The following is a 14,047-nucleotide window of genomic DNA, read 5'->3' as shown; positions in this document are numbered from 1 at the left end:
GCATTTGAACAAACACAATTATATTATTGAGGAATACTTTATAATCTTTTGTTAAATCAAGGCGAATACAATGGCACATAATGATAATGGAATATAATGATTGAGCAAGATATGTGTGGCAAGGACAAAACGCGTAGTAGTTAAGTGAAATTGATAAGTGAAAAGCTCTCTAAACGAAAACAAAGCTCTAAATAAAAGCTATAACATCGAATCACTAAGAGTGAATAACACAGCAACCATTATGACCATGAATTCTGACTACAGTGTTTTAAACACAAAATTAGCGTAATGATAAATGTCCGAAGAGCATAAACTATTTTGTAGTGGTGAGTCGTACGCATCAGAGGCAACGAAGTCGAAAATATCGAGGAAAGAAGGCAAAAGTTTCGCCAGAGCTGCAGGTTCTGATGGTAGTTTCTGAAAGGTGATAAAGGATAGGAATTGGGTCTAAGATGAATTCGCACTAGTAAATATAATACAACATAATGGAACTATGGTTTGTGCAATCAAAGTCTTCTGAATTGACTTGAAAGTGTATCTGGAGTACACCTCTCTTGATGCGTTTGCAGCGGTTTGAGCAGAAAGGAAAAGAAAGACCACTTTTGAAGAAATGATAAGAGACTGACCGATATAACGACGCTTTTTTGAGTGGGGAGAACTAATTCACAGAATGAAAAACCCACATGGACTGCTGCAGTCAAATAGAAGTCAATTAGAGTAGAAAGTGTTTCGCGACATTTCTCAGACTCTAAAGACTTCACCAGTCGTGTTAAAAGTTGCATCACGGGGTCACTCGAACATTTCTGAAGAAAAAGTTCACACAACCGTGGAAATACATGTCAGTGGAGCCGGCCTAACAACATCAACTCACTTCAGATTCTGTAAGCGGAGCTACCAAGGCAGAGAAGAAAGTTGGTACTTTCTTCGAAATTATTTGATCAGCAGCCTCGAACACTTCCCGCATTCTATCACTATTGACTTGGTCCGTCAACAGCAATGTTGAGCTGACATCCTTACATGTTTCCTCAACAAGTTGAAGCAGTTTTAGTGTTCCTGGAAAATAAAGAAATTTCGGAAGGTCTCTCATTTAATATCTCTCACACTATCATCTGAACCACTCAGATCCACTATTCGATAGAAAGAAATGAATTCATGAGTCGGTATCCACAACAATTTTAAGTAATGTCAGGCGCTGCCTTTTTCCGTTCCCGTGTCCTACTAGGAAAAGAACGCTTATAGTCGGGTAAAAACGACATGAAACACGGACATTCACGGACTCGATTCCAACCGCTGTCTCTTCCGCACCGCTTCCGAGCGCAGCCGCTTGCGCAACGGTCCGTGCTTCTTGTCGTTTTGACCCAACTATAGATGTAACTGGAACTGAGAGACAGAGATAAGATTCGGAATGAGATACGCCATTTGGAGAAACATTAGTTTCTCGCTATTTCTGCAGCGATTCTGAGAAAAACGTGCAGATCTTGCTCCAGCTGCATGCGTACTCGAATCCGTGGAGCCCGATACGGTTAGGGAGACGCTGCTACGGTCGGGGTATATGAAATCCCTGTGACGCGTTTTCGCCGCAGCTATAGCTGCAGTGTACGTTGGCTAGGTGATTAGGGATCGCTATGGAATTAAGATGTAGGACTCACTGCGTGGTCACCGTGTTTTTCTGCTTAACATTGTTGTCACTACATCATATTGAGGGTGACCATGTGTTATATTTACCTTAAGCAGTGGAACCCGTCAGGAAAAAAAACTTCTACGTAAACGTCGGATGACTTGTCTTTGATTTTTGAATAGACAACATGAAGCTGCTTTTAAAACAGACAGTATGAAGCTTACGGGAAAAAGTGAGCTTGAGGATGAAACACACTAATAGATTCTGCACCAAAGTTCCACGCAAACATGTTGCTAGAAACCAGAACAGCGCAATGAATGCACTCGAAAAGAATTGGACTTGGAAGTTTTTGAGGCTGAATCGTGCAATTTCGATACGACACGTGCCCTTTGGACCACTAGTTCTTAGGACGACTCACAAAAGGGTCACCGATAATACTGACAACAGCCTTCATCAAGAGTATTGGATACTTAGATCATATACTCCATCAATGTAAGATTTTGACAGAACGCGATACTCAAGTGGTTAGAATATGCAGAAATATATTCCACATCAAGACTATAGCTTCAGCTTCACTTCAAACTTTGTTGATTTCGTCAATTTTTTTCGCTTTTTAAATGCCGCGCAACTGTACTTAGAGTGCTCACCAGTTGTCAGGAAATACTGAGTACACTGCACAAAAATCTTTCTGCTTCCAGCAACGGCACTAGAATTGTCTGATTCCGATAGTTCCAGAGGAGATGAGGGATACGAGGCATCAAGATCAAAATAGCTTATTATCTGAGCTTTTAGCGAAGACAGCCTGTAAAATATTTTGGAGATGGAAGATGCTGTAAAAAATTGAATTAGTTGAAAGCTCAACTTTCAAATAAAGAAGGTGGGTTTCGGTTCTCGAGTTGTGCACAGACGTCGGCTGCCAAGATTGAGATCTGTGCTTTTAAAGTTGCAGTCAGCAAAGAATAAGTATATGCAATTCCCACGATCCGAGCAATACTCAGTACCTGGAAATGTTTTGCGCAGATGCACCGCTTTGATTATAGAAAAACCACCATGCGTTGTACCTTGACATGATTCCAAAGCTCCACTTTTTCTTCAACAGAAAGGGTAACGTCCTCCTTGAGTTTAGTTATTAAAGACTCAACATCAAATCGCAGCTTGAAACGGATTGATAACTCATTGCAGGAAATGCACTACTCTATCCAAACAATTCCTCTCGAGAGGAAAATAAAATCATACTTGAACACGTGTTTTCAGATCCTTGACCAGGTCGCTTATAGACTGATCACAGGCGCGTTGGTTGGTGTCGAAAATATAGCGACGCTTTACCTGAATGTAGTTTGTCTCTTATGGAGAAACGCTGAACTTATTTTGTCTCAATTTACTTTTTAAAATAAAATGTGAAATAAATAATAAGTAAATATGGTTCATATTCCTTATCTCCCTCAAACTCTCTTCTGCTTGCCTGCGAACACCAACATCAAAACTTTTCATTCGAAGTGGTTATATAAACATATCTGAACACCCTTTCCTTATGCACCACTTGAATAGATTATATGCTTAATATTTACAACAGTTGAATGCGCTCGAAAATGTGTTCTTGAGTAGTACCTAGTACCTATAAGAAAAATAGCAGAAACAACAACCATAAAGCGCCACTTCCATTAGATAGTGGGCTAAGTACACACCAGCACTATGGGATTGTTGCGTTGCGACGATCGTCTGCGCTTGCGGTATCCCATAATTGCTGGTGATTCAAACACAGCTAATCACATATTGATCACATCAATTGGCGGAACTGTAGCCGAGGAAACGGGAACCAGGATCCCTCTGCTCCGAACCTGCTTCACTAACTGCTTTCGTAAAACAGGAGGCTCTCCAAAGAGTCCCGCCGGCACCTGCAAAACGCGCGCACGCACATCCAATTGATGATTATTTACCAGTGGTCGACCTGGGCGATGTTCTTCTAGTCTTGAGCGGTGATAAACCGGGATGAAAACGACATGTAGCACAATGTCGTTGTAAAAGACTGTCAGAATGGCTCACAGGCGCAGTCTGGGTGCTCAAAGGTTTGGTTACGAAAAAATGCTCACAACTGAACGCTCAATAACCACTAAACCGTAGAGCCGCCAGACCTCGAAGCGAAGCGGCGAAGGTAACAGTTTGGATAAAGGCGGGATCCTCGCTAGCTTCACTTCAGCAGCACTAATAAAGCTAGAGATGGTAGAAGCTTCGATTCAACCGTACTTTCCACCGCCTTGCTCCCGGCACTTACGGAACTGCATAGAGATTCAGGTCCTCTTGAATCGAGTATATGCTCGAGAGCTTCTGCGCTCAGGTCCTGCGACGAAGACGAGAGCTTCTTCCCCGGCCACACTACAGCCGTTAAAGGCAGTGTGTCACGAAATTGACGATGTTGAGATATATCATGGACAATATAGGGTTCGCTGCGTAGTTAACTATTATGACCGCTAGAAGCTCAATACTCCTTAATCTTAGAGAAAGATGGCATGGGAAACGGTTTGGGGGGCGCGGCGCGTATACGAAGATGGCGTTCTATAAGGTGTCGTGGAAATTTCCCACGCCCATTCTTGATACGCTGGCTTTGAACGGCAACATGAGGAACGAAAAAGCTGGCGAGCATGTGCGCGTAAAGTAGGCGAATGCTGCTGCCGACTTATTCAAAGTAACATTAATATTAAAGAAGAGACTCAATAATGAGACTGCTAACCTTCACCTGCAAACTATCGGGACTGTAATGATTTGGAACCAAGGAAGTATGACTCTGCTGTTTCATTTGGAGCATATACGCAGTCGCACCACCAATTAACACTCCTCCCGCGATGATCTTCCCTTTGTGCCTCTTAATAAACTCCCACGTACCTGACATCGAGAAATCTAAAAGCTATCTGTTAGAACAGTTCACGAGGTGTCAGAAAAAAAGGATTTCGATAAAACGTCGGTAACTCCACCTCCTCCTTTGAATTCGCTCATTTTTCAGAGCTTATCTTCATATTTACCACAGATTTTGAGATACGTGACAAAAACAGACTTTAAGGCCAGTTAATATGATGTTGATATTGAAGCGCAAAAAGCGATGTGAAGGAAAAAAAACAAGTTTGACTAAACCGAGGAACACCTATGAAGAATCCAATTACGATAAATCGTGTGAAGCACCCAGCTTTTCCGATTGAGAATGGTGAACTCTAAGTTTAACTCATGCATTTGTTAGCACTAACTCTACCATTGCACCACATCATGGGAATTCTCAATAAATTCAATGTAACTCCAATCTTAGGTAAAATCCATGCACAGTCATGAAGGATCTAGACTTCATAAACATGGGCGGTGCAAATGTGTAGGAGGGCGTGGGGTAATATGTAGTTGAGATGGGGGAGGGATATTCAATTGCACTCATTTCTCAACTTTATCTTACTTTTTTCTCTCAGAAACTTTAGCTTACATGTCATAGATTTTCTAGGACTAATGCTTAGGTCTTAGAGCCCCGATTGATTTAATTATTTACTTCCAGAAATAAGGGCGCCATTGAGTGGCAGCAAATTATTTCGTCTTTGGTGTTTTCACCAAACTATGGCTTTGATCACTCGGGAGTTAAAAGTAGTTGAGGAGAGGGGCACTCAAACGCGCTCTTGTTTCTGGAAGTGAATAACTAAGTCGGACGGGGACCTAACGCCTAAGCATCAGTCTTAGAGGATCTAGTACATGTGGGCTTAAGCTACAAGGAGAAAAAAGGAAGAAAGAGAAACTGAGTGCCCTTCTCCTCAAGTGCACTTTACCCATTGATGGACACAGGGTGATATTAGGTCTCCGATCAGCGTAGATGTTCGAACTTAATATTGGGAATTTAGTCCATTTAGGGACGTCCCAACACATCGTTACCGAAAAAACTGTGATGGTTTACAAAAAGGAACAAAAACTCGAGAAAATTAGTTCTTTTCAAATGCGAACATAAACACAAGGTGAACCACAGTAAACTAAAACAACTTCATGGAGCTGTCCAAGTCAGTTGATTAGGAATTTCTCTAGAATTTCTCTCAAACTACAGTCAAAATGTCCACTTGATTATGAGCATAACTATGCACTGTAATCTTCTTCTGGAAATACACGAAAGAAGTAAGAAGTACTTTCTATGGTTCTAAGTAAGAAAAAAGAAGACTTTTAGGCTTCATTGTTGAATACAGCACAATTTTATAGCAGTCAAGCTGAAGCTGTAAAAATAGTACTGGAGCAGCACTAAAGAATCTAAACGGCTGTCTTTCTATCCAGAACCAAGTATGGGCGGTATGCGGTAAAACAGTCTTTAGTCTTGTTAACACAGAGAAGAAATAATTGGGCCAATTAGAAAGTGGGCACCGGTCCTCCAAAATAGTTACTGTGCTACATTTACATAGTCTGCCCCAGAGCCAACTCTGCTTGCAACGACCCTTTAAAGTTCTTTCGCATGGGGAAAATTTTTCACAGCTGCTGTTGCGGGGAGTGCGTTTCCATGTGCTGTTCTTGATATTTGTGCATATGGCGCTGTAATAGATTGCTAAATAATTCTTCATTTGTTGTTGTTGTTTTGCGGACTGCGGTCTATTTCAAGTTAAGATATTAGCACATTTACATTCTCTTGATCCGACCTTTTGTGTTGCAGACACATCCGTATTGATGGATACCTCTACTGGGAGTAGTGTAAGGTAACTTTTCAATGTCTACCCAATATTTAATCTGTTGTGCATTTGCATATTTTCCTTTTTTCGCCTTGTAGAGTTTATTCGCGCTGAAGGCAAAATTTCAGTGTCCCTCCAATGAAAAGGTTCCGTCGAGATGAACTCGCCGATCCTACCAATCCCGAGCCATCGCTTGTTGTTCACGTTCGAAATTTGAATCCAAAGGTGACATTTCTGAGATCTTCTCGACCAAGACACAGATGTAGTCTACTATAACACTTCCCATCTCATACATGAATTAATAAAACACTCTCGAAATAAGGAACAACCGTTATAGAGGAATGTTTTTTCGACTTCTGTGTGCATATCGTCTTAAAAAGTTGTAGCCCGACACTCAGACATCAGGCGCTTTGTAATTCACATTCTAACCCTTTCACAAGCTGATTAGAACAAATGTTATCAGAACTCATCTATGAAGTGATGATAACACCTGAGAAGGGCTGTCAAACCAGGAGTGGATGTATCAATTTTGATGAGTACGAAATAGGTACCCTGGTAGCTAGTTGCATGTTTTGTGACAGGTAGAGGTAGACTTCGAGTATGTCATTGTGATGTTATTCAGAAATGGAGTAGAGTTTTTTTTCGAGAAAGTTTCTTTTTTTTTGATTTTATTGATTTACTTTGATCAAAGGATATCTCTTCCGCCCGCTTCACATTCACTGACATCGGGATAGATTTCGCAGCTGGTCGAAATCGATTTTAAAAAGTTTTTGATTGTTTGATGATTCCCCCGCCTCGCCGGCTTACAATTTTGAAGCAAATTCAATTAGTTTGCAAAGTCAGTCCATAGTTTCTGTGTTATTGTGGAACCGGACCTGATTACAGGCAACGGAAGCAGATTTAATAGAAGCACTTGGAACGTTTGGCTTGATCGCTTATGTGACAGTTATTCCAGCCCAGAAGATGGCTTTGGTTGAATTCGAAGAAATTGAAGGTGCAATTAATTGCTTTGTTAGAGCGGTTTTATGCAGCACCGTTTATTTTTTGAATTGAAACACTTTTTCCTTCAGCGGCTAGAGCTTGTGTCACATTTGCCGCCTCCAACCTCATCTTTGTTGCTGGTGATGCAGCTTTGTTCAACTATTCAACTTCGCAAAATATACAGCGCTTGGGTTTCGAGTCTGAAAACCCTTGCAAGGTGTTGGTGATTACAGTATACAACGCACAATATCCAATAGATGTTCATGTAAGTTTGTACTTGAACATTTCAATTGTTGAGTTAATCATTTCCTATGCTTGCTGCGTTTAGGTCATACATCAAATATGTGAACCGCATGGGAAAGTCTTAAGAATTGCGATTGTTCGTAAGTCAATGATGCAAGCATTGGTGGAGTTTGAAAGTGCAGAGATAGCGAAGAAAGTAAAACATGCAATCAATGGGGCAGATATCTATTCGGGATGTTGTACACTCAAAGTGGAATTTGCGAAGGTAAGTTAATCCTGACTACACTGTCGTATTCCGTATTTGGTACGAGCCCGCCGCTACACACTATCTTCTTAGACAGTGACCACTTTCTTTTTGTAGCTGTTGATTGTGGACAGAGCAGTAATGATAAATCTGCCTACGATCAATAGTTGTCAAAAATAGAATCAGTACAGCCAATAGCGGCGGGAACATAGACATGAACCTTCATGTGCTACCGACATTTGATTGATTGTAATTTTAGCCGGACTATGTGAAAGTGACACGACAAGATAACGACCAGTACGATTTCACGTTGACACATGGTATGACCTTCATTGTTTTCCATAACTGTTTGTCAAAAATGTACCTATTTTGGAAATTTCTTGCCACTTTCAACTTCGATAGAACGCTCTTCTATGAATTCTCTATTAGTTTCATTCATGTAGATACGCAGAAGGTGGAGGTTTACTACCCATTTCATTACAGTAATGTACCATTTTTGAGTGCAGCACAATAACACACCGTAATATCGCTGCGCGGTCTTCCCAGACGAGACATGGGAAGTATCCATTAGATTTAAAACAAATTTTTGAAAAGTAGTTTCTAAGAATTTGGGAGAGAAGTTATTTAGGCAAAAGAAGAATTTATATGTTTATTGTTGATGAGTTCCTATACTTACCCTATTTGTTTTCGTGCACGGCAACGAAGTACGACCGCAGATTTTCTTGAATTCTAACCAGAGAACACTTATTCAGTTGCGCCATGATTGAACATTGCATCATTGTTTTACAGCAAAAACATTGATTAGACCTATTTCATTTGTCGTCTTAGAACCCGTGGCAGCAAACGTTATTCCTTCAAGGAACAAAGCTACATTGACATTTGATTACGAAAAATGTGTCCTATTCCTCGTACCACTGTGATGGAAACTAGAGAATTTGGAACAGAAATGAGTGCTTACCATAGTTTCTAGTGAGAGCCTAACTTTTTTTTTGCAGAAGGCCATTTGGGCATGGAACATAAATCCCAGCGAAAAACCCTTCTGCCTGGCGGAGGTAAGAATTACTTATCCAAATAATTATTTTGTCACTAGTAATATAATGGAAAGAGTTTGTAGAAGAGGTCATTTTTGTCAAGGTGTCTTGAAAACATCATTAACTTCACTGTTAAGGACCTCCTGGTGGACCTAATTCTTATCCATCTGGAAGGAGCGATTATCACGGAGGCTATGACGATCGGAACGGTTATGACGATCCATACGGTTTCAGAGGATCATTTGTACGGTATTTTAAAAAACGGATGAAGGAAGATATTTAGAATACTTAAATTCTCCGTGTTTTTAGAGTGGACGTGGATATGATAGCTATGGTGGACCACCTAGAGGCGCTTTTCCACCCCGTAAGTTTCCTCCTCATAATGTGTGTGAGGTGTTGTTTGAGAGGAACGCGAAACTACGGTTGTTCAATCCCTTTAACGTCGTTTATGACATATATACATATACGTTATAAACATAGAGTGCGTTTTTTGTATAGGCGCGCCGCTTAAGGCTTAAAGGGTTGAAGCATGGGTTCCTCCTATAAACTAACCAGTGATAACCGTATAATGAAGACCGTTTGGGACAGAAAGTACAGCATTGATGTAGTAATCGGAGCTACTGTTCCGACTTTCGCTTTGGAAGAATACCGAAGTGACCACATTCACTTTTGGAAGTGTCATTCTCCCTCTTATGGCGTCTATGAAGCGAATGAGTGAAAGAAAATGATAAAGTCATCAGCAACTCCTTTTCTAACTGCTTAATGGCGTTTTTGTTTTTCGTAAATGCAACCTGAATTTGTGACAAATGGTAAGACAATCTGAACATATTTATTTGAAGAGTAGATGCTCCGAGTTTCATGGTCTCACATCTTGACTCTCTCTCGCGTGAGTACTCAATTTAGGTGGTCGCCGACCTCCTCCAGGGTTTCGTGGCGATTATGGAGATTTCGCCGATTTTGATAGTTCTCAGCATTATCCACCAGTAGGTGGATCGGTATGTTAACAAACATCTGATAGTTTCAGAAATATTGTTGGTAAAATCAGATTGTTCAGGGATGTGTCTTAATGGTTTACGGTATTGAACAAGAGAAACTTAATTGTGAAATGTTGTTCAATCTCTTCTGTCAATATGGCAATGTTCTGAGAGTGAGATTTCTTCCTTTTTTAAAAACAGCGTACTATGAAATTTTCGATGTCGTGGACGAAATAGAGTTAAAGGTGTAGATTACGAACAAGATGCGTGGCCACGCTCAATTCTCTCTAATTGTCCTGAAAAACGGCCCTAGTTCTTATGAGGTAGATTAGAACGCACCACTCTTGTGCACACTCCAGCTTCCCAGCAACCTATTCATTACTTTCACTTGAAAGGCATCTGAGGAAACCTAATTGATTCTTGACCGTTCGCACATGGAGGTGGTGTATCTAGGTGCTAAGGCGGTTTTCCAGGACGATTAGGGGAATTTGAGTGTGACCACTCTTATACTCGTAATCTACACGTTCGAACTCTGTGTTGGCCACGAGAGATTTAAAAATCGAAGATTTAATGACACGTTGCATTTAACTTTTTTTAAAACTCTCTTCTATTTGTGTTGGTGTTCAGATTCGATTTATGGCTACGAAGAAGGATACTGCAATGGCAGAACTTGGGACACCAATGGCGGTAGGGACCGTGTTTGAAACGGAAGACGATTTATTTGAATAAGCAAATTTTCCGCTTCAAATTTCTTCTTTTCATAGGACGATGACCCATTCACGAATTTATTGGATCCTTTGTTTCAAAAAAAAGTCAGTCTAAGGAGTTGCATGGTGTTCGTTTCGTGGAGTTACATTTAGAGAAATCATTGGAAATTGGCATTGGACCCTGTATGCTTGAAGCTACTTCAGAAAGTACAAGAACACCAAACAACGTATTCGCGAGCTTTTAGAGCATTTTCAAAACAGTACCATAATCGAAATGTTCAACTTCCAATGTACATCGGCACATTAGAGTGTCGTATTGATCTTTGTTTAGGTGTGGACGAGGTCGTTATTAATTAATTTTATTGGCTAACGTTTCGAATAATCGTCTTGTTCATAGATTGAGTAAGGATTGTGAATTGAATCGCCCATTTCAGGTTTTGAAAAAGGCGATTAAGCGAAACGTTGGCCATTAAAATTAATTAATAACAATTTCGTGTGCAGCTAATTAAAAATCAGCATGACATAATACCGCTACCTGCAAATTTTTACCGCAGCTGCAACTAACTACCCAACTGCAGGTTGCGTGCGAATTCCGCACTAGTAAACCTCGTGGAAACTAAGGCTGTCTTTTATTTTATTGCTTATTTCTACTTCACTTCTCTAAAACCACATTACTGTCCAAGATTGTATCTAATGAGAGAGCAAGATATGTCGAACGGAATTTTCGAATTTTATTTTCTTCATTTTCAACTTTAACGTCTAGTGTGACTTGGATATCAAATTCTGCCTAATTTCAATCTTTTTACCACACTCTGTTAAGCATCCTTTGGTGTGTTACAAATGTTTGAATTTTTAGGTAACACATGTTCTCAAATTCCTCCAAGGAGTTTCGTTGTTTGGACTCACTTTGCAGCTGAAACCTAGTATTCAGACTAGTGTCAGAGACGTGCAGTACGTTTTTTTTTTGCTTGCTTCTTTATTCCGCCTAGGGAGCTTGGTTTCTTCAGCGACCCATTCGATATGCCAGATGGATCCCCATCGTTCCGAGATTACTCCATGTCCGCACTTCAACGCTTTTCAACACCCGACGCTGCTGCGCGAAATAGACTGATTTATCCTACAAAGATACTGCACTGGTACAATGCCCCTGTAAACATGGACGAAGCAAAAATTAGACAAGTGCGGTGCATTCATAAGATTTTGGTGTTCTTTTCTGCATTTTTGAAATGCGTTTTCAGTTGTTTACTGAGAAAAATGCGCCAGAACCAAAGTCAGTGACGGTGTTTGCGGGACGTAGCGAGAGGTCATCATCGGGCACTGTTGAAATGGAGACAATAGAGCAAGCAAATGAAGCGTTAGCACTCGTGAATCACACTCCAGTAGTAAGCCCACTTGGCAAGGTGAGTGAATGCTCGTGAGTAAATTAGATTTACTAGTACGATACCAAGAAAGATCTTTTTTACGTGAGTTTTTTCCAAATACTTCATGAAATACAGCTGTTGCGTAGGTAAAGAAGGTTATCCGCTGTGAAATTAACACATCACATAATTTTTTTTTGTGAAGGTATGATTTTTTCTTATTTGATGTCAAAATTCAGCGATCAACAAGTTATTGGAGTTACCAACATGACTGGCAGCAGTTAGTGGATCATGCTAAAATCAGTCCCAATGAGGTGGATTCGACTGGTATTGCACATTTCTTCTCGTTGTTTCAGACTCCCTACATCGTCAAATTGGCGTACGCAACACCTTCGCGGCGTCACGGCGACTCTGCGGAGGACGGTAATGGTGAAGGAAGTCCAGTTTTTTCATCGAGGGGAGGTTTCCGAGGAAGTTCCCGTGGAAGTAGACGGTTTGTGAACCTAAAACGTTCTGATAACTCGAGGTGTCGGTTTGTTGTGATGATTTTTTTGCTTTCTGATAAAAGATTTCGTTCGATTTTTCGACTTTCACATGTGAAAGCGTCGGAATTCACGAAACAGGACAACACTACATGTGACAGTACACAAAAACATCACATGATGACAATGAACACACAAACCACACTTCATTTCCACTGCATGTTACAAATACATTTTAGTTTTTGTTGTTTATTTCAACATTACTTTAATATTTTGGAAGTTTTTCTATTTGTTGTTGTGCATTTTGACATGAATGTCCACAGCAGACAATCACAGTCTACACAAAGTGGTGCGCTATAAGCGCTTTTTCTCTGTTTTAGTGGTATCGGGAACGGTTATCGGGGCGGGCGAGGTGGTCATCGTGGCTCATATCACGAATCTTACTAGACTGGCTAGGAATGATGCATCTCTATATGTGCTGCCTTCATCTCAGCGATGCCGTAGCAGTAGCGACGGTGTTTTTTGTCCTGACCATGTTGCTTTTGTTGGCTTTTATCTATTGCATCGATTATTTGAATTCTGTAGATAGTGTACCTATGGGTTTGCATTAAACTGTTCTGTTTGTTCAGTGTACTACACTCGAGCGTGATCTGAATACTGTCTGGGGCATATATTATCCACTCAAACTTTAGTGACCTAGAAGTTGTTGAAGTATGCACCTGTTTTTTTTTTCTGCTGCTGATGCTAGTTCATTACATGTTTCACACAACAACCGTTTTCGGAATCCGTTGTTCCGAAATTTCCTTTTATAATGTTGCAACGATTTGTACTAAACGGATATAGACATGTTAAGAAGCTAGACATTAGCTGAAGAGAATATTCTTCGATTGCAGCTATCTTTCAGTTGATCTTCTTCAATATGTTTTGTCGTCTACTGAACTTGCCAGCATATTTTGAATACAACACCCGATGGGAACGTATTGTTCATTCAGCAACAAACTGAACAGGAATTCTTTTTGCTAAGATTTCAAATGTTATGTTCTGCAAATGATAAGATTAGTTTTTGTATTCACGAGTTGTTTCGTCTACATGGTTCGCATTCTAAAGTTTGTTTGTTAATAAAAGTCTTGTTAGAGAACTTGCAAAAGATTTTTTGGTTTTGCATCCATTTTATTCTAGGTGTGTGGTGATGTTGTTTATGGTAGGTCCAGAACGAAATGAAGCACAGCGCATTTGAGTAGGCGGTGCAGCGGAGAGTAGCGGCTATTGTCGAGGGAGGACTTTCACTTGCGCTGCTTCGAGAGCAGCCGCTTACGCAAATTGTACCGCGATTCATTTCGTTTTGACCTGACTATACTTAACCAGAATAACTGCAACTTCTGTAATGTAATGTGAATAATATGTTTGCTTTCACAACAGACAGAATAGCAAATCGAGTTGCAATATTATTTTGATTTCACATCAGTAACTGCATAAAAGCAGAGCTAATAAATGCTCACTGAGTAAAGGCATCATTGTTGGTGCCGAAAATTCTTCATCGCTGTCCACGACTTTTGTGGACAGTAGCGAAAACCAACAGTGCATACAGTTAAAGTGCATCAGTGACACTATCATCATTGCCGTTTACCCCTATCTCGTTTACATTTTTTTTGTGGTGGTGGAAAAACTTTAGTACTGTAGCTGTTTACCTTACATTACGGTCAGAAAATTTTGAACTGTGACGCATTATGGTTCGTGCA

General features: G+C 40.4%; 2 protein-coding genes across 4 annotated transcripts; one reads left to right on the top strand and one right to left on the bottom strand.

The window, feature by feature from the left end:
• Positions 1-258: 258 nt before the first annotated feature.
• On the bottom strand, positions 259-4,505 carry RB195_003230 (uncharacterized protein; the record flags this gene model as incomplete). 3 transcript variants are annotated; one of them, XM_064200799.1, is made up of 9 exons in its annotated part: positions 259-417; positions 684-803; positions 872-1,053; positions 2,266-2,420; positions 2,523-2,547; positions 2,613-2,619; positions 2,680-2,772; positions 2,855-2,944; positions 4,347-4,505. In XM_064200799.1, 9 exons carry the CDS (start codon positions 4,503-4,505, stop codon positions 259-261), a joined length of 990 nt encoding a protein of 329 aa, XP_064056681.1. The 3 variants fall into 3 exon arrangements, with proteins under 3 accessions (XP_064056681.1, XP_064056680.1, XP_064056682.1); XM_064200801.1 differs by having other exon boundaries at positions 2,266-2,398; positions 2,527-2,619; XM_064200800.1 differs by having other exon boundaries at positions 2,266-2,398; positions 2,527-2,619; positions 4,353-4,505.
• A 1,781-nt stretch (positions 4,506-6,286) lies between these two features.
• On the top strand, positions 6,287-12,755 carry RB195_003229 (uncharacterized protein; the record flags this gene model as incomplete). The annotated part of the gene is made up of 17 exons (XM_064200798.1): positions 6,287-6,315; positions 6,417-6,513; positions 7,174-7,282; positions 7,359-7,534; positions 7,598-7,777; positions 8,016-8,076; positions 8,752-8,808; positions 8,925-9,031; positions 9,097-9,151; positions 9,691-9,782; positions 9,842-9,934; positions 10,389-10,448; positions 11,325-11,419; positions 11,476-11,647; positions 11,707-11,868; positions 12,183-12,319; positions 12,689-12,755. 17 exons carry the CDS (start codon positions 6,287-6,289, stop codon positions 12,753-12,755), a joined length of 1,749 nt encoding a protein of 582 aa, XP_064056679.1.
• Between the last annotated feature and the right edge of the window lie 1,292 nt (positions 12,756-14,047).

Source organism: Necator americanus, chromosome IV (genome assembly GCF_031761385.1).
Source record: "Necator americanus strain Aroian chromosome IV, whole genome shotgun sequence".
Lineage (NCBI taxonomy): Eukaryota > Metazoa > Nematoda > Chromadorea > Rhabditida > Ancylostomatidae > Necator > Necator americanus.
The sequence above is the reverse complement of the archived record's forward strand: the minus strand, read 5'-3'. Positions and strand labels throughout refer to the sequence as shown.